At 33.5% G+C, this 21,955-nt stretch overlaps 1 protein-coding gene across 1 annotated transcript; it reads right to left on the bottom strand.

The window, feature by feature from the left end:
* Positions 1–12,432: 12,432 nt before the first annotated feature.
* LOC145167002 (10-epi-juneol synthase-like) lies at positions 12,433–15,188 on the bottom strand. Its single transcript, XM_079086079.1, has 7 exons — positions 15,018–15,188; positions 14,638–14,908; positions 14,165–14,540; positions 13,684–13,902; positions 13,465–13,603; positions 13,113–13,361; positions 12,433–12,797 (listed from the first exon to the last, which is right to left on the bottom strand). Exons 1-7 carry the CDS (start codon positions 15,147–15,149, stop codon positions 12,501–12,503), a joined length of 1,683 nt encoding a protein of 560 aa, XP_078942205.1. The 5' UTR covers positions 15,150–15,188; the 3' UTR covers positions 12,433–12,500.
* Positions 15,189–21,955: the final 6,767 nt, after the last annotated feature.

The following is a 21,955-nucleotide window of genomic DNA, read 5'->3' as shown; positions in this document are numbered from 1 at the left end:
TGTTTTGATGTATGTATGATTTGTATTGACATGATTAATACTCTGATTTTCCATAATATTATGATGATAATGATCTCTATGTGAGTCGTTATAACCATGCTTGATAATGACTATTTCGCCTGCCTTGGCATTTTTCTAAACGCCGGTTTGATAAAGAATGAGGTTGTCACCCTACACTGGCCTAGTCTAACTGTAGCGAACAGCTCAGGTGTGGGGGAGTCACCCCCGTATAGATCTGTACACAAACTCTCGCTCTCCCTCCATGAGACTCTAGTTATAACTACATGCTACGATCATACACTCAGTGGCGTCAACCGATATGTCTCACTAGATCCCAATTGTTAATGTATAATTATTCGAATTTCACAATATAAGATGTATATGAATTTAGATTCTTGCACATACCAATTTAGAATTTATATGAATAGACAAAGCCCAACCAACATGGAAAAGGGACAATTATGGTCCATTAGGCATGTAAGTTATTTCCAGGCTTGTTAAGTATTGCAAAAAATGACACTTAAGACCCATTAAGCATCTAATGAATAGTCCAGGCCCACTTAACATGTAAATGGACCACTAAGGCCCAGTAAACATGTAATGGATAATTTCGACCCATTAAGCATGTATATGGGTCACTAAGGCCCAATAGACATGTAATGAATGAATTGGGCCCAATAAACATGCAGTTGGACCATGAAGGCCCAATAAGTATGTATAGTGAGTATTAGGCCCAATAGACGTACAGTTGTTGTATTTTGTTTGTTCGTTATAACATAGTTCTTTTTATTTGAAGTGTTTAACGAAAATGATGTAAGTAGTCCAATATTTTGTTATAATGACATTTTTAGTCTATTACATCATAACTTTACAATTTGGAATTATTTTTGTAAAACTTACACTTTAGGTTCCTTAAGACCTAAAATATATTTTTAGGGACTTATTTCTCATAAATGATATTTTTGGCCCATTTTTGTTAAAATAACATTTTAACCCATTAATTTATAAAACTTTGAAATTTCGGCCCAATTATAAAATAATTTACAATTTCGGTCGAAAATACATTCATTGACATTTTCAGCCCTTTTTCCATAATAAATGACATTTCCAGCCCTTATTTTGTAAAAATTACATTTTTAGCCCTTATTTTATAAAATTTACTTTTTCAGCCCAAATTCCGTAAATTTTACATTTTTGGCCCAATTTAGAAATAAGTGTCATTTTTAACCCTTAAACCGTGAGTTTTTCATCTTAGGCTCTAATTTACATATAATGACATTTTGGTCCATCAAAATCAATATTTTACACTTTAGGCCCAAGAAAACCATAAAATCCATTTATAGGCCCGATTATGCGAAAATTTTCATTTATGGTCCCTTTAATATCAAAATAACATAAAAGTTCATTTTTGAAATAAAATGACCCCTTTTGTCCTTATAAAAACCGTATATGTCATAAAGGTCCCAACATTTTTGTTTGTAGTTTTATGCAACAAGCATGCATGTTTATCATTTTCACCCTTAAAGGGTGTTGTTTGGAGTATTTTAGTTAACAAACTCACCCATTTTTACTATAGTTTTCGATATCTAGAATATGTAACCATATTTTCACAATAAACACACACATAACATGCACAATACTTAGATCTATCACATAGTGCTTGTATTCTCCCTCAAAAACATATGAAAACCGAAAACAAGGGGGTATGAACTCACAATGGGTTGATGATCTCGGTTGGAAGAAGAAATGGAAGAAGATGATGTGATTCTCGGCCCTGGCAAGCTTTCCTTGAGTAGATCTCTAGATTATGAGGTTTCTAAGAGTATGATCACAAACAAATGCTTAGGAGGAATGATCTAACATAAGAATGGAGTTATACATCTTGAATATGTAGTGACTTACCAAGGATTGATGGTCTTTGGTGACAAAACCCTCTTGAAACACACTCTAATTCTCGAAAATTTAGATGAAGATGAAGGGGTTCTTGAGAGAGTTTGAAGTAATTTGAATGAGAAAAATGGAGGTGGCGTGGTGGGGTTTCGGACGAGGGGTAGAAGAAGAGGGGATAAGAGATTTTGCATGGTGGGTAATTGACTTCTTGATACATGTGATTATCTAGATGTTTGCTAGATAATTATGTGTTGTCATCTTATTAACTCATCCTCCTTCCATTACTTTTATTACCTTTTTTTCACATGGGCCGAAAATGTGGGCTAGGAGAAAGGAAGTGGATTAATTTGGGCCATTACTTGTCTTTGCTTGAAATTATGACGCCCAAATAATTACTTTTCAGCCCATTGGGCCCCTATAGTTGTTCACGGCCCAATGAAAGTCCATTATGTGGTTCATGGCCCATTAGAACCAAAGAAATGGGGTTTATGGCCCATTAGGGCTATTGGAGTTTTTATGGCCCAACTTGGCCCGTTAGGGTTAACATGAACCATTTTAGGTCCACATGGATCAAAATATTAAGTTTTGTAAATGTGGGTTCATTTAGATCCCAATTTGGGTTTTTAGGCCTAAAATAGTCGAATTGAATACTTATTGGCCCATTAGGCCCAATAAGAAAGTCCTAGTCCATCATAAACTTGAACCAGGATTTTTAGGGTTTTCAACCATTAGTTGACTATTTGAAACATTTTGTATAGAGTTTTGAACTTTACTTGTGAATCTTTGATTAAGTTTGTTGCCATTGATTGAGCATAGTGCATGATATCAAATAAGAATTACATGTATCACAATAGATGATGTTTATAAGAGTACATAATTTCCTAGCTAAAATGCTAGTTGTGACATCACATAACTAGGGTTAGAATACATACCATAATTGTTATATTTCAATAAAAACGAATCCCTAGTCGTCTTGAAACCTTGAGAGCAAGTGTCATAAGTGTCTTGCCTCTAATTGTTCACACCCAACACTAGCAAGAGGATGAGAGAGGAGATTTAGGCTTGAGAATTTCAGCTATTCCTCTAAGGAATCAAGTGGCCGAAAATGAGAAGGGGTAAGACCCTTTAAATAGGTGAGGTAGCTTAGAGCCAAAGCTAGGGTTTTAGGAGGAAACCCTAATTCCCTTAAGTTGGGGACCAAGCAGCCCAAGAATCCCCATCCAAGAGCCCTTGGACAAAAATTCTAGGACCTTCCTAGAGATTTTCGTTCAACCTCTTCTAGGGAGGTTCTAGAGCCCATTTTCTTAACTATCAATAAATTGCAAAACCGCCCCTGCACTTTTAATTAATACAATTAATCCCAAAATTATTTCCAATTAATTTCGGATTAACTATTAATTAAATAATATGATTTCTAATTAATATATTATTTTCATAATACATTAATAAATCAATTATTTCAATTTATTAATCAAATAATAAATTCAACCTCTCTTCAAAAGTCATCATGTCTAGTTGTTAGTTTTAAGGGAAACCTGAAAGGAATGTGCTACCATCAATTCAAGTATATATCAATTATAGTTATGATCTTAGTAACCTAATCCAACAGTCTCCCACTTGGATAAGTCTAATAACTATAGTTGCCAGTATAACTTCAAAAACTTATTAGCAAATTGTAGATGTCAAATCCGTTGTTGAACTCTGACCCAGTAAGTAACGTGTCCTATGATAAGTGCTCATATATTCCTTCGTTCTACAAGATATAGTATAGACATGAGACATGGATTATAACCAATCTCTTTGTCCAAGATCTGTTTCTCGATTTTTTTTTATTTATGACGACGTATTCAGACTACCAATTGCACACATCAATTTAGTCCAGGCTTGGCCAGGCGCTTTAGATATCGACATCAAATCATCTAGGGGCCCACATATATCACTTTTCCTGTTAGGGAAAAGGGAACGGATAAACTTCGACTTATATGCTTGCACTATTCACTCATCAAATCACGCACAACAATACGTTTTATAACATCTAGTTACTGATGCGTTTATGTATTATCAATGCACAACTGACTTGTAAACAACAACTCATATATCTCCGTTTCAAGAATATAAGATATTATCATCTCAAAATTACTCGTGATAAAATCCAGGAAGTAGTTATCTGAGCGTGAGTTTATCCAATACTTAAAATCTCATTTCCAAGTACTCATAGACATTGTAGCAAAACCATTGCTATGTGTAAAACTCTTTAGACAATCTACAATTCAGTTCACGACAGTCTTATTTCGCTACTTACTTCTAAAAGTGCGATCGACTGTGGATGTTTGAATAATCCAATTATTCGGGAAGTAAAACATGCGAAGTGAAACACAATAATAACCGAATTAACTATGGTCTCAAAGCTATTGAATATAAATAAAACTCTTATTATTTAATCACCATGTTAATTAGACTTTATTCGTTGTATAATGTTTCGAGTAATCAACTAAACACTTGAATTAAACATTAGTCATGTCATATTATAAACATGCATACTATGTCTCTCTATGATCCTTCCTTTGTGAACAGATCAATCAGATATTATTCCAATGATACTCATTTCACAATTTCAAATTCTTATTTCTACTACATGGGTTAGAGTTCAACTTTAATGCAATATCCTTTTGTGACGTCGAGGCTTCAGAGTCACAAAGACTTCGCCAACGATATTACAAAATGTTTCATTGAAACTTTGTTACTTAAAACAATTCCATGGTAACGAAGTGTCAAATTCAAGATACAGTTCTTGAACATCTTCCTTGCATTAAAGTTCCTAACTCATATGTGGATTCTAATCATCAACTCCCATTATGGAAAAACTTTCATATTACCGTATGACCATCAAATTCTGAACAATAGTCGCCTCCATTCAGAATTATGTCAATATGGTTCGTCCAAATTAATACTATACTTCCAACATTCCACAAGGAACCAATCTTCAGTAAACCTCAGAGTGTTCTTGACAGTTGTTTAACAACTTTAGTCACATCCAGTTCTAGTCCTTTTCCCTCTCAATTCCCTAGGCATTTGGAAAAATCAGAACAAGTGAATATTATAGGATATGTAAACGATCCTATATCTGATGCATATTTGACTCGATACATAAGATCTTACAAAAAGCCTGATATCTGATCATGCAGCCACTTGCTATAATATTTCCATATATCGAATTTCCTAGGTTAAATCATTTCAACACGATATTCATATATGTCCAAGACTAAGTTTTATTAAAACTTCAATCTAAACGTTTAGATTTGAAATGAAGTATGAGTGCCCTCTCCCCTAAATATTTCTGTAGTGAAACAATTCTCAAACTTTGCAATTTCCAAATTTGAAATCTTTGTTTCCTATAATTAGTATTGCCAACTTGCAACACTCAACATAAGAATTATGCTCCCACTGGCATAACAATTATGCCTTTATCTGCATAACACTTATGCTCCCACTAGCTTTGACATGTACCCATAAATCAACTAGACTTCTAGAAATCAATACTCTTTGACTTTCTTACTAAAGTGTAGATTTCTGACACGTAATGCTTCGGTAAGTCTTCAGTCAGACTTCTAAAGCTTATATACCTTTTATTAGATATCATATGTGTGTGTTTAAACCCCTTCAGAACTTATAGCTATAAGTCCTAAACGTTCAAACTGTACCATGCCATTTCTGACAATTTAAACTATGAAAAGTATGTCATAATCATATTGTGAATTTGAGAATGGAATTAACACAACTACTAACCAAAATGATATTTATCAAATCTTTAAAATCTACTAGTAAAACTATTTCCTCATAATCATTTTCATGAATTAGAGCGAAACCTTTTGCCACCCAGATTTTATGGTGTATGCGTTCCCATCCATGTGAATCTATCATTACCAACCTACAATCATAAGATCAGGTTGATGACAAAACCAAAATCAAATCTAATTTCCCTTTCAAAGACTGAACTTTGCTTATTCTTAATTTCTTGCCTTCTAGTAGCACAAGGGCCTACCAGTACTTCCAAGTACTTAAGCAGTTTACCCATATTGATCAGTGTACTTTCACTAACCAACGTGCTCTGCTTTTTGCAGTCAAATGAAAACCATAAAGCTCATAAGCATTGCCAACTGAACTGGAAGATGCACAGAAGCAAGAATGTGTCAACTTAACATGATAGGTTATCAACCTCTGGCCGTGTGGTAGTGATAACTAAAAGGTTTACTCCTAAAAATCTTCAAGATCAATAAGACTCCAACTGACTTCTTGACATCTATGAGTTTTTTTCTCAAGGAACAATCGTTGACAAGCAAAAACACATATTTAAAAGTCAGTATGGATTCTTTTCAAGAAAACACTTCATGGAATTGGTCTTAGTTTATCCTTTGTTTTAACAATAACATCACAACTTTCAATTCCAATGTGCTAGAGTAAGAAGACATTATTACTCCACATTTTATGAGGTGTTCTAAACCTAGTTAGTACGAAACAAGCTTCAAAATACGATTTGTAGTTACTAGATTCTGACTCTAAAATTTTTAATTGGATACGAAGAATGACTCATCTCTTGATTGAACAATTTTAACAATATCTGAATCCTCTTCTTAGTCAAACATTCGCACTAAGATGTTCTTCGAGAATTAATTTTGAAATAGTTCCATAATCATTAAGATAATCACAAAACAGGATGCTAAAGTACTCTCCTTTCCTTTCAGATTGGAGGAATGTTTGTCTTTCCGCCTAACAGATTCCTTTTATTCGTTATGCCACTCTTTGAAACTTTTCAAAGTGTCAGAATTATATTTAATCTTATAAACATAACCATGGTTACTGAAACATCGGTAATCCATGAAGAATAAAGTTATCATCCTTTGTGGTGGATCTGAATAGTTCATATCAACATGTACTAGATCTGTTAGTCCTTCACTTGTCTCACATAAACATGTGATCAACGAATTAATCATAATCTTCCAATGATCAAGATTCTGATACATCACTTAATTCAAATTGCATGACTCCAAGTTTCTATCTAATTGAAACTTGGGCGATGAGAATTCATTTTCACTTGGTTAATTAATACCACAAATGAAAAAATTAAGAATCATATCCACTTTTAACATTTCTAATAATAGAAACATAACCACCAATTTTCATAAATGTCATTGCAAGGAAATATATATTAAATAAATTAAAAAAATTCACTTTTATTGATAATAAGCGTAAAAAATTTGTCCTTACAATGCAAACATATGAAAAATATGTTTCTAGATATTTCCTAAGTAATCTATTAATCTATCATAACTCCTAAACATGAGCTTCCAAAATCTGATCATCGAACCATACGACCGAAATCCATCTCTCACGATCAGATTCAACTTACTCTTCTTAAGCTCCTTCTTTCTCTTAGATCCTGCAAAACATCAAAATATGACTATCAAATCATGTATTAATAATCTATGAATAGGAACTTAATAAAATAATGGAGTTAGATAGTGGATGTACCTGAAGTAGAGTCACATGACTTGACTTTACTATCTTTAAGATCTTTCAGGTAGTCTGGGTAGCTTCGCATCCAATTCCCCTTAAATTGGTAATAGAAAAATATGGACTCTTTAGGATCAGCACATGGAACTATCTCTGAATTAGCTTTTCTGTTTACCATATGGTCAAACGGTTTGACCTTGGCCGATCCTTTTCCATTGGGAAAAGAAACCTTTTCTGGACTACCATTGTCGCCATTGTCATTGTCCACGGAAATTTAGGAGACAGGTCCTTCAAACATGTTTGCTTGAATTGTGCTCTTAAGTATTTCTGGTTCAGCAGCAATCAACATATATGTTAGATCAATTAGGGTCACGTCGTGGTCCCTCGTATAGTAGTATTTAATGAACTGACTGTATGACTCAGGAAGCGAAAGTAGAACCAAGTAAATGGCCAGCTCCCTTGGGAAAATGACACCCAACATACCCAATCTGTCAATGTGCGATTTAATTTTCAGAACATGCGCACACACAGACTTTCCATCTTGATGTTTACATGCCAACATGGCTTGAGTAACTTCGTATTTTTCAGCTTAAAGGAAACATGAATTAGGGAGAGTTACTGGACGAGGAGGAGGAAGAGTTGAAGAAGCATGATCTTGAGTTCCGCCATTGCTCAAAAAAGGGAACATTCTTTCAATTTGATCAACATGTGGAAGATCATCTTAAGATAGAGGAAAAACATTTCTAGAAGAACAAGAAAGACCATTGTTGTCTGAACTTGACATCTATAATAGGAGAAAAGAGAATTCAAGTTAGTTGATTTTAATCCTTAATTACTAACCCATATATTTAAATTAAGGTTAGAATCCATATTTTCGATTCGAATTTTGAAGAGGGATGCTGAAATCATATTCGAATCTATTTTAGGTAAGTAAGGCATTTACCAATTTCAATCTCATGAAACTCCTAGATCATTTGAGATTCATTGAATCTAATCAACGGCATGTTTAATCTCGATTATGCTCTCACTTTGTGACTGGGATACCGCGGATCACAAACGAGATGTTAATAACCATGCAAATTAGCTTGGTACTCTCGATGTCATGTATCATCTCCTTTTAATGTGCCGGTTAACCACACACGCTCCATTAATCAATGATAATTTATGAGACACCCATTGCCAATCCTTATTAGTCCATATTAGTATACCGGTTAACCACACACGCTCCACTAACGACCAATAAGGTGTAATGTGTAATTTCATGGATTAGCATCAAATTCACATTTTTCCTAAAGTAACTAAGAGTGGTATTTTAGAAAATAGTTTAGTTATTTTTCATCATTATACTTTTAATGAGGTTATGTCTCATCAAACCCATTCGGCTAACGACCCTCCATAAATCAAGGAAGCAGTGGGTGAGAGTGGACACTCATTCAACTACCATTTTATAGGCAGTTTCTTTATACCTCCCTTATAGATCGGCTTCGTGAATGAGGCGTACTAGCGGTTCGACTGCTATTCTTATACATATAATATCTATTAAACCTTTAATTATATACATAGTATAAGGTGTATTTTAAAATATTTTATAATTCCAAGGGTTTAATATTTTAATAAATTATCTTTTAATTTAATTAAATTTAAACCATATTATGGATTTGTTGATTATCTTTTAATTAATCACTTAATTAAATTAATAATAAACACATCAGGATGTATTTTAAACTTTTTCAAAATACTTGGGTTTTTAATTCTTAATTTCAAAATTAAACAATTTAATTTAAATTTAAAAAGAAAAAACAAATGATTTAATAATTATCTTATTAATTAAACACTTAATTAATTTTATTAAACCAATTGAGGATTATCCATTAAATTAATCAAAATATATTAACCTAATCCACTCCCCCTAATTTTCGAAAATCATAGGAGGGATGATTAAAATTTTGTAATTATCCAGTTGATAACATAAAGAGATAATTACAAAAAATAAGAAAACCCTATCATTAAACTCTAATTTTCAAAAATATCAAATCTTGGGTAGGAAGCCAAGGATTTCAAATCCTTTCCATATTTCTAAATCTAGAGGGTTAAGGAAACCCTAAAAATTCAAAACTTGTAGGGCAAGGGAAAGTGTTAAAATACTTTCCAAAATTTTGAAACCAAGGGTTAGGAAACCTTAATTTCGAAAAACCTTAAGTCCAAAAGGGTTTAATAGCCATAAACCCTAATTGATCAAATCCAAACAATTTCAATCAAATTCAATAGAAAACAAGCCAAGGCTCTAATACCATTGATGGGTTTTGAGAATAACAAACAATTCCTATATGTGCATGCAACCCTAATTTCTTGGATCAATGTTTTCACTAATTGAACAAACAACTATTCAACGTCAAATGGAAAACCCTAGGAGGTACATGCTATTTTCGAAATTCACATAACTAGGGTTATAATACATACCTTAATTGTTATATTGCAATAACAATGAATTCCTAGTCTTCTTGAAATCTTGAGAGCAAGCGTCACAAATGTCACGCCTATAATGGTTCACACCCAACACTAGTAAGATGATGAGAGAGGAGATGAAGACTTGAGATTTTCGGCAATTCCTCTAAGGAATCAAGTGGCTGAAAATGAGAAGGGGTAAGGCCATTTAAATAGGTGAGGTAGCTTAGAGCCAAAGCTAGGGTTTTAGGAAGAAACCCTAATTCCCTTAGCTTAGGGACCAAGTAGCCCAAGAATCCCCATCGAAGAGCCCTTGGACGAAAATTCTAGGGGCTTCCTAGAGATTTTCGTCCAACCTCTTATAAGGAGGTTCCAGAGCCAATTTCCTCAACTATCAATAAATTGCCAAATAGCCATGCACTTTTAATTAATACAATTAATCCCAAAATAAATTCCAATTAATTTCTGATTAACTATTAATTAAATTATATGATTTCTAATATATATATTATTTTCATAATACATTAATAAATCAATTATTTCAATTTATTAATCAAATAATAAATTCAACCTCTCTCCAAAAGTCATCCTGTCTAGTTGCTAGTTTGAGGGCAACCCAAAATGACTGTGCTACCATCAATTCAAGTATATATCAATTATATTTATGTTCTTAGACACCTAATCCAACAGAAAGTTCAGGTGGGAAACCAACAAACAGGTATCATCGGACCACTAAACTACACTTCCCAACCAAACCTCCATACGACAGACAGGAAATGAAATTCATGGAATCCTTACCGGAATCAGAAACGCCTTTGGATGTGTTTGTTTCAACCTATTTTTTTTTCTTCTGTGATGCGGTATCAGCAGAATAAACGGTGGGGATTTGGGGAAGCATATGAGAGAATATGTGAGACGGGTGAAAGAGACGGGGATAGATGATCTAACAAAAATCTAGTGGGTGAGAAGGCGGTGGAGAACAACGACATGGTTGGATGTATTCAACGGTAGATTTTAAGAGGCATGGTAAAAAGGACCAAAGTTATGAAATTGTGAAAATATGGTGGTCAAAATCTGAAGAGTAGAAAAGGAGTTGTTCATAAAGACAATGAAAATTAATAGTATATATAATGGTTTTGTTAGTTGTGTTTAACATTGTTTAATGGTTTTCATAAACAAAATGAGGTTGCTAAGAGTGAACATCGATCCGAGTAAATGCTTCCATTGATGTTTGTAGATATTCACAATGAGTCTGAAATGTCTCTTTTTAGAGGAAATTTATTGGAAATATTGAATTTGATTCGGAAATAAAATGAGTGTGTATATAAAGTTATATAAAGAAATGTTATGATGAATAATCAAATGGTGACTCCATATATTCTATATATTTTTTTTATCAATTTACATGGTCAACAGTCAACTATACACTCATTTTGACTTTCAGGCTGGAACAGTCAACTATGTAATCCTTTTGACTTTCAGCTGGATCTGCCACTACCATGCAACTGCATACCATAAACTATTTATTTTGATTTTGGAACTACTTCATTCTCTCTCTATCTCTAACAATTAGTTACCTGACTAATTAAGTGGGATATATGCAAAAAAAAAATGAATTGTCATTTTCATTCGCTACACATTATTCGTGCCCTAGATATATATTTACAAGATGGGAAAAAGATAATTATGTATTTAAACAATCTTAGGTAATGATTAGAATGAAGTGTTGCATCTTATGAGTTTGAACGACCAATTCATGTAGTTCATCTGACTCCTATTACACTAAACGAAATGGGTTGAAGTTTCTTATGCGTGCATGGCTGATTGCCACATCATAGTGAATACCATTTCCTATAGTTGGTGAGAATGTTGTGGTTGTGGAGTAAAGTAGCAGGAGTCACGGAAGCTTTACAAAGTCTCTTTCTCTCTTTTTCCGGTCTCTTTCTTTATCTCTTATTTGTTTCTCTGTATTTATTTATTTTTTCTTCTTTTTCCAACTCACTAGTAAGTTACTAATGAATACCATTTCGAATGGTTTGTAAGTTCATATTTTAGATGAGGTGGCACATCTTAAAATCTTCACCCATAAAAACCATTCCGTTTAGCCTTAACTACTAATTGATCAAGACACTAGTAAATAAAAATTAAGTAATTAGAGTTTCAAATTAAATCACAAATTTGCATCTCATTGTTTCATACAATCCTGACGATTTTCCATATAAATGTTGATTTTTTGCAACAAAAATTTGGAAATAAAGAAAAGGCAACAAAATTTCATTTAAAAACCGCACCATTCTAACATTAGAATGACCCACAACACCACTTTATTTCGGTTATAAACCGAAACTGTACCGATACAAATTGAAACCGTATGAAAAACTGCAAAGCTGAAGTGAGACAAAAACAACACCTATCGGTTTGCGGTTCGGTTTGGTCCAAAACCGAACTAGACCGCACCATGCTCACCTCTACTTTAACCTACAAATATCTATAATTGTGCTGCAAGTTAAATGATATCGATCAAAGAAAATACTCATTCATAATAAGGATAATAACAATTACATAACATCAACGAAATCCACAAATACCAATTTATTCATCATTGGAACTTTATTTCTTATGAAGATAAGACACGACAATCACTTGTTTAATTATCAGTACATGGGAACAGAAGTTATGACTAAGAGAGTAACATACTCCACAGTGGTTTCTTCTGGAAACGTGAACCTGTCATTATACCTATACACCATATCTGTTATTCTGGCAAGATTAAGAACTGGTACAAGCAGTGCCATTGAAACTTCAGTCGACTTAAGACATTCATTATTGATATCTTTCCACGCATTTTCAATCATTTTCTTGAGTTCTTTAACAGCCACATTTTCTGGTAACCCAAACGTCTTCATATATGTATGCACGGATTCGACTTCCTGTGCTCTTTCACCCTCAAACTTCATATACATATATTTCAACTTGTTAGATAATATTAATTCTTAAGGAATATAAACTCTAAACTTGGTATGATGTTTAGTAGTGAAATAACCAAAACCTTGATTTACATACATTAGTTTTCAAACCAAGATAACAATAATGGTTAATTTCTTCATCTTCATAGATGATATTGGCAAATAACAATAACTAAAAGTGACATAAATATCTTCTTGGTTTTATATGTAACCCTAAAAGTTTTTGAACATGATTTGTCAATATTTGCCTTGGAACATATATCTTTGATCAATAAAAAGTAAAATATATGATTTATATACCTGGAATGTTGTAACATCATTATAAAGTCTTCCAAGTAGCTTTGTAGCTTCCAGAATATTTGGATGTGTTTTATACCAACCCAAAGCCTCTTCGCTGTTAATTTCATCCATATTCATTAAAGAATATGTCGAGAAAACATTATAAGTAGATGTAATTAACCCATTTTTCATGTACTCTTGGTATGATGGCACATATTTACTATATCTCCACTCAGCCTCTTGATGGTAACCTCTAGCTAGTTCTTGAAACTGGTTGACGATGACATAATTAAAGAAAAAAATAAATAAATATGTAAATAGACAAGAATAATTAAGTTGGTATTTACATGAATATACTGGAATGGTATCATACCGCTTGTTTTGAAGCCTTAACCCGATTTTCTCTTCCTTCTTTAGGTACTTGCTTTTCAACTTCAGTAAGCTCATTCAAGATAATTTTGTACAGTGGTTTAATATATTCTGGTAGTTGCTCCATGGCACTAATTTCCCACCTGAAAATGAAAGCAAGATAGTACCATATTGTTAGTATTAGGCATAGTGTTCAGGATAGTAGCATATTCAATAACAATACCTATTAATGGCGTCAGTTAGAAGTCGAAGCTCCTCAATAGTACCATATGCATCATATATGTCATCTAACACTAACACTAGTTGTGCCATTTTTGATATTATGATTCTAGCCTGAGAGTAATGAGGCTCCAAGAATATCCCGACTGCCCATAAGTACAATTCTGGCGTTCTATCCCTTGCGTAAGGAGTTATTTTTTGAAAGTCCATATCCTTAACCCACCTGAGAGAAAATAAAAAATATGTTATTTCACACATATAACTGATCTTAGACTTTGATATGCCTTTCAAAATTTCATAAGAGCTCTCTTACTTCTATAATAGTACTCATTAATTGCTTCAAGAGTTTCCCTTATATCGCATATCAAAAACACATAAATATATATCATATGTTTATAGAATTTTGTGGACGTCCAAGCATTAGAGATGCTCAAAGTAGAAAAAAAACATATATGTAGCAAGAAATTGGGTAATTTATAACTTACTTAATGAAAGTGGAAAGTTCTTCCTTGTGTAGTAGTTGCAAGTAGTTGAAGTGTGCATTTGCAAGATTTAGTAGCGAGTCATATCTGGAACATTCTTCTTTATAGTTTGAGAAATATAACCTTGTCTCTACCATTTGCACTCCTCGATGAGAAGGACTCCTCAACGCATGTTTCACCTGTTGTAAAAGATTACCTTCCAGAGTGTCTACTACACCCATAAGTTGAGCTTCGGTAAATGCCATTGCTTCATCTAAAATAGATTCTTCTCTCATGCACATTTGAGTTGCTTCATACAAATTTAACATACCCCTCACATCAGCTGTAATGTACTCCTTGAATTTACCAGAGCTAGAGTCCTTGAACTTGTTAAAAACATCTGTACAATAGTTGATAGTTAATAATGTACTTGTTCCATATCAAATAATTTTAACAAGACAGAAACTGTTCTCTAATAAGTGGAAAAAGAGGCATACCACATGACAATTTATAACCATGTTGTCTGAAAACTTGGAAGTTAATTGAAATAGTGTAAAGATCAGCTTTATCATAATCCTCCATCTTAAGTTTCGTGAAAAGTTTATCAAGTTGACATTCAATCTGTTCCTCAAAAAGATATCTCAATCCAAGGCGATACACAGAGTTAATCAAACGTAGTTTTTCATTTGAATCCATGTTTGGATTGATTATCAAACTTTTCAGCTCTTCTTTTGGTTGCTCCATAGCAATAGCATATGCATGCGACTCCTACAAAACGAAACCACGTCATTTTAACAAATTAAAATCGTAATATAAAAATTCATTTTCTACATATGTGCATGTATGTTTTGAGTTAGTAATTAATGGGAATTCTTACTGAATGGTCGAAAGTTAACGACATTAAACGATCACCCCAGATAGAAGGAGGAAATTTGACATAAGGGCGCACTGGATTTGAGGTGCTTTTGTAGTTTTCTTTGAGGGTAATATTACATTCAAGTGTGGCCATTTCTTGAAGGTGAATGCTAGCTTTAGTGAAGCCTCTAATTTTTTTTGAAGTTATAGTAGACCACAACTGCAATACAATGGGTATTTATACACGATGCATCTCGATGCAGGAGTTATGATGACTTTTCTAAGGGCCGTTGGCCCACAAGAATCAAACCAAACGCTTCTTTTATATTTATAGAAATAGTCGTTATAAACTTACAAGTTTGACCCATTACTTTATTTAGTATGTTATGTTTGCATCCTTTTATTTTTAATTATTATTTTTTACTTTTATTATATATATATATATATATATATATATATATATATATATATATATATATATATATATATATATATATAATAAAAGTTCAAATGAGAACAATTATATAACTGAGAACACGAGAACAAATCTGGACCACATATTTATTTTCTTGCCGTAAAACTCTCCCACGTACCGGTGCGACGGAACAATATAATATTCATATGTGACTAAGTATATCTTGAATATATAAAGTATATTCATATATGAATAAGTATACGTAGATTCTTAAGTGATTATTAATAGTGAATATATATATATATATATATATATATATATATATATATATATATATATATATATATATATATATATTGTTCATATATGAATATTATTTGTTCCGTCGTCCGATACACTGGAACGGTTAAGCGGCAAATTTGCAATATAAGAGAATATATTTAACTTTATATTCACATATGATTATTATGTTCTTCCGTCATGCCGATACGTTGGAGAGTTTTGCGGCAAAAAGAAATATATAACCCAATGGTGGTTGCGGTGGTGGTGGTTTATATTCACGTATGAAGACAATTTTTTTATTTTACTAAAACGAAAATGACCAAATTAAAACACGATAAAAACAAACAACATTACAAAAACAAAAATAATAATAATAACTAAAACTTTACTTTATTTAATTCATAATTAATCGTACTAAACACGACAAACACATGTTAATATTATGTTAGTTTCGTTTCGAATTTTGAACACGGAAACGACACGGCACGACGTCATGTTTTTTTATATTTGACATGAACACGAAAGCAAATGTGAAAGTCATTGAAGTGCATCACGAAAAACTTTACGTTCATTGAGGAAGAAGACTTGCAAATCAGATTTATAACGAGACTGACATTTGTCATCCAGAAGAACCTAATATATGGAAAATACCATCAACCAAATCATAACAGAAAAAATGTTGTAAATATTCAAACCAAAATTTAATACAGCGTAAACTATGTTTTTATGTTATTGATCCTATAGCTTCATGTTTATTCGTATTGTAATTAACTTATCGGCTGTGAATTATATGTTTATTTGTTGTTTATATAATAATAATAATATTCAATATTGATTTGAAGTTATATTATGTTGATAAGGGTTAAAGTTTGTAACTTTAAAAGCCATTTCTTTACATTGTGAATTCTGTAACCAACAGCGAACACCTCATCTGTACAAAGCTTAGTGGGACGTGGCTATGGAAATAACCAAAGAAAACGATCACCAATTTTGACTTTTCATTTTGGAACCATAGAGAATGAAGTATCGTAAGGTCTATGTCTACCCAGTTATCACGAATAAAATGTGGTTTAATAATGGGTATCATTATATGATTGAAACTTGAAAGCCATCAAGCCATCACCATGCATGTCGGGTGTTGTTATTTTAATTGACTAATTCTAAGAATGCGTTTAATTCATGATTTTTGTTTGGTAGCCATCTAATCGGAGATCTTTCATCCATTTAATCAAATAATTTTTTATTATTTTTTTTTTTACCAAAGGGCATTGCATTACAAGAAAAATCATAAATTGCTACCGAACCAAAATCCGTAGTTATTCTACTACGGAATATGCTACAGAATGACTTATTGTAGCTATTTTGCTACGAAATTGGCTACAGAATTGCAATCCGTAGCTAAATCCTGAATAGCTACGGATAGTTACTATGAAATCAAAATTTGTAGCTATTCTACAACGGAATATGCTACAGAATGGCTACCCGTAGCTATTTTGCTACGGAAATGGCTACGAAGTTGCATTTTTGTAGTTAAATCTTGAATTGCTACCGAAAGTTGCTACGAAATCAATATTTATAGCTATTTTATTACGAAATATGCTACGGAGTTGTTAGTCGTAGCTAGTTCGCCATGGAACTTGTTACGGAGTCTATATATGTAGCTAGTTGGCTACTAATTAGGGGTGAGCATGGTGCGGTTTGATGCGGTTTTAGGTCCAAAGCGAACCGCAAACCGCAAGGTGCGGTTTTTGAATTCTAGAAACCGTTGGGTGCGATTTTTCAATGGTTCGGTTTTGCAGTTTTTGAGTGCGGTTTCGGTTTGTACCGGTTCGGTGTTGGTTTTAAACCGAGTCAAACATATGGTGCGGTTTTTTATGTTCACCGGTATGATTTTTTTAACCGTGGTGCTCATGTGAAGATTTATGATTGTATGATATGATGTCATTTCGTTTCCACACATTTAGAAGCTGTAATTTTGAGTTTTCTTATGTTGTTTACTTGATCACTTCATTTGCAACCTATATTCCCAAGCTTATTTTTTTATTTAATTTGTGCTTAGAAGTTACAAACTTGCAAGTTATAGCCCACATAGTGTTTACACTTTACACATAATCATTAAGTCATAAACACAAAGTGACAAACTCACACATTAAACTGAATACCTAATTACTAATTACCGTCAAGTTCAATATATAATATATGTATAAATTAGAATTTATTAGTTTTTTAAATAATATGTATAATTGTATAATATAAATTAGTGATTTATTTTATTCTTAATAAGTTTGCGGTGCGGTTCGGTTTTGGTGGTCCGATTTCTAGATAAAAACCGCACCGCACCAATAAATTCGGTTTTTCAAAAAAATAAAATCCGCACTATCGGCTTTTGCGTCGGTTTCGGTTTTTCGGTTGCGGTTTATTGCGGTTTTTGCGGTTTTTCTTTTATCGGTTCGGTTTTTGCTCACCCCTACTACTAATTGGCTACAAAATCAAAATACGTAGCTAGTTGGCTACGAAATTGAAATTCATAACTATTTTTTGCTACAAAAATTTGCTACACAATAAAATTTTGTAGCTAATCTACTATAGAACTTGTTACCAAAAGCTTGTCGTATGTATTTTTGTATAAAATTTGTTTTTGAATTTGCAAAACAGTTAAAAAATCAAAATTCATTAAAATTTTGCAACGGAATATTCCGCAGTCAAGTAGTTACGTTTATCTGTAGCACAATATAGAAATTTTTATAACCTACTATTATTAAAAATACATAATCATTCTTAAAAACTCAATAGTAAAAATAAATTGTTATTTTTAGTTAAGTTATTATTTTAATTATAATCCAATTTATATATATACTAATTTTGAACAGTTCTTGCATCTAATTGGCCGGAATTTTTTTTTTTCTTTATTTGTTGAACTTGCTTCCTATTGGGCCACTTATAATTTTTTTTTTTGTTTTTATTCTTTTTCTCCAAGAATTCCCTGTTGATTTTATCTGTTACTGTACACGTGTTGTGGTTAGAGTGAAGGTACTGTTCATCATTTACACGGGTCGTCTTCTCCTTTTCCTTTACCGCATCCAGTACCTTCCCACAATCTCTGTCTTTTCCATCGCTAATCTTAACTTCTACCACTTCAGACCATCCGTTCTCTTCCAATCGCATGATGCTCTTTCGCTCTCCTTTGCCCTCAATCAACCTCCATCCCGTCCTCCTTCTATCTCCCCAAATTCCACCGTCCTCTTCTGATCTCTGTTCATGGCGGACAACCACCATTGCGATTCCCAGAAAACCTTTACCTCTACATCGATTGAAGGAGAATCTGTGTCAAATTTTCCCTCCGACTTCTCCACTGCTGGGACATATTTTCTATCTTATCAAATTCTTTCCTTCTCCTCTATACCCCAAAATCCGATTGTTTTATTTCGTGGGCTTCATTTTAGAAGTTAGCAAATCCCAAGTAAGTTCATCATTTGCACTGTACAATGATTTCAATTTATGTGGTTTCTTAAGCTCGGATCTACATGAGTGCTCCAGTAAAGGGGAAATCTGGATAGATGATTCTGAGCCCTATTTTTCAACTTGAGGATTGTCTATTACTTTTCACTCTGAAAATTTGTTGTCTGCTACCCTCTTTGTCCAACAGTTGTTCGAACGGGATTTCTAACCTTCTGTGTCGATGAAGCACCTCAACCAGGTAGAATACTGAAAGTTCCGGTTATAAAAAAGATGTTTCTGTTATTAATTTGTATGTAGTAATTCTTTGTTCATCTATTTTAGGGCTTTTTGTATAGGGAGACCACCAACACAGGAAGCAAGAATCAATGACGACTAATGACACCTTCACAGCAGAATGGAGGTGCATCCTTCTCTTTCTTTCTCTATACTCTCTGTCATCTCTGATATAATTTCTTATCATCACCACTAGAAATCACCAGTACGTCGAGGGTTTGAAGCGACGCCTCTTGCAAGGGGTTGCTTCTCTTTGTTTCGCCATCATCACGCCACCGACCTCCACTTGCTATTTGGTTTTGATAACCAATTGAGGTACATATCAGAATATTGCTCTAAAAACTTAGGGCTTCTGCATTTCTACCTTTTCAGCTTTTGCTTTCTTGACTTCATTTTGTGTATGTATTGTAGATATTTGGCAATTTTGATGTTTTTGTGGAAACCATTGCTGCTATGTCGCTTATCATACAATCCTCACTCCACCCTCTTCCCTAATTTTTAAACATTAAACTAATATATGTTGTAAGAGGTTTAATATTCCGGTATAAAAGCAAAATGTTTGCTAAGATGACACACTTTTAGTAGAACTGTTAATCACAGTTATGATTTAAACTCGACACTTTTGACTTTGTTTCTTTTGGTTTTACAACTTCAGTTGTTTCTTTTTGTTTTACAACTTCAGCTATCAACAACTGCGACTGTTCTTCAGGTTCTGTTGTAAAGTTAGTTTACTATGACGTTTGTATTTTGTTTTTCATTTCTATTTTTCACAGTATATCCAATATGCTTATATTCACATTTGACCATATTTATTCTTGTGATTTATTTGATCTTTTTGAATGACAAGAACGGATCTTGAGTATTGCTTTAATCCATGTGCATGATAATATGCTTTGAGGTAAACTGGTAACAATGTAGCATGCTAATTGTTAGCAGAAACATGAAATCTGTAAAATGATCTTTTAAAAAACTTGCAAGTTCGAAAGTAATGCACCTCCATATCCTGAAAAACATACATATTATCATTACAAATTTGCAGCAAACGTATGGAGTGAAATAGTGGACTCTCGGTTCACTAACATGTATAACATGCAGCATATAGATAGTACATCCCCAATTCCCAAAGGCAAATCCCTTTTAGGGTTCTTCACCTGTACAATTCCTTCATAAGGTTAGTTTAGAGATTTGATAGATAGTCATACATATAACAATGTTCAGCAAGGGTAAACACGACTGACATTGCAATCAAGACGATCAGAACAACAACAAAGGAGCAAGGGTATATTTGTCCAAAATATCCACTGATGAACTAACACAATAACATATAAACCATAATCAAGACGATCCAGAAAGCTGCACGCCTTTCATATGGTCTAAGTTCAGGGAGCAAGTTAGGCATGTCATCCATTAGCATCGGGTTATGAATGCAAATTTTTTTACTAAAATTAATAAACATATAAACCAGAATCATCTAGCATCAACACTATGCACACCCACATTGAGGGTTTTATTGCTTCACAAAAACCAGATACATCGAACCTGGATACTTACCTATTTTCATTTAGTTCTAGCCCAATCTTCATGTCTTCAGGTACCTTATACCATATCTAGCCTCTGAGGTAGTTACTTCTGGGCCTAGCCAAGCCATGACATTCATCATACTCTTCTTCCATGTGCTACAAACTGATACACAAAAACAAAGTACACTAAGATGTATGACAAATAGACATCACACCAACTTCTAAAGGTGATTGGTGAGACAAACCTTTCGGTTTTTGCTCAATTAAGTCGCCATATTTGCAGGTAGATATCTCATAACAAAATCCCATAGAGAATGCAAAATATAGGGATGAAATGATAAAAGAGTCAGGGTTTCTAATAACATTGGACGCGACAGGTTTGAAATCGAAGTGAAGTAGACTTACTAAGCTCGGTTTCTTTTGAGCCCACACTCGTTGGATACGTTGGTTGCAGAGACCAACCTTCAAACCATCTATTCAACAGTTGGACTTCACCAGCGAATGTAAATGGCGATGCTAAATCGGTTCCATAAGAGAAAACGCAAAATAAAGGACCGATTAGCAGTAGGAATTGAGAGCATACGAAGAAGACAACGAAAAGGAGGAGACGGAAAATCGAAGAGTCAATTATCGGTAGTAACAACAGCGAGAGACCTGGGAAGATGTGAACAATCGTTGTTACAAAAAAACGCCACGATTAGGCAACAAATTAGGAGAAGAAAGAAGCAAGTAGAACGATATCTGAGGTTCCTCTGCTACAGCGCTACCGTCGCAATCGTCGGAAACTCCTGATACACTTTTGTTGGTTAGTGTGGATGAATGGGGATGGCCGGTGGCGGTACCAGAGAACAATAGAGGTGGTGGAGTCGGTGGGTGGATTAACCCCGGGGAAATCCAGAAGGTGAGCGAAAGGTTAACTGATTCATAGAATTAGCAAGAGTAAGGCGGTGAGAAGTAGAGCAGATGCTATTGGAGAAGATGGTGGTGACTTAAAAGGGTTACGGCAGAATC

The sequence above is a fragment of the Lactuca virosa genome, chromosome 1, assembly GCF_052849685.1.
Source record: "Lactuca virosa cultivar CGN04683 chromosome 1, Lactuca_virosa_CGN04683_v6, whole genome shotgun sequence".
NCBI classification, from domain to species: Eukaryota; Viridiplantae; Streptophyta; class Magnoliopsida; order Asterales; family Asteraceae; genus Lactuca; species Lactuca virosa.
Note: the sequence above shows the minus strand (reverse complement) of the source record. Positions and strands in the feature narration are given on the sequence as shown.

Excerpts from the sequence above, each read along its gene's own strand:
- LOC145167002 (XM_079086079.1), bottom strand. The coding sequence starts at position 15,149 with ATGGCCACACTTGAATGTAATATTACCCTCAAAGAAAACTACAAAAGC. Across the intron at positions 14,909-15,017 it reads CGTTAACTTTCGACCATTCA|GAGTCGCATGCATATGCTAT; the intron begins GTAAGAATTCCC and ends TTCGTTTTGTAG. Across the intron at positions 12,798-13,112 it reads ATGATGTTACAACATTCCAG|TTTGAGGGTGAAAGAGCACA; the intron begins GTATATAAATCA and ends ATGTATATGAAG.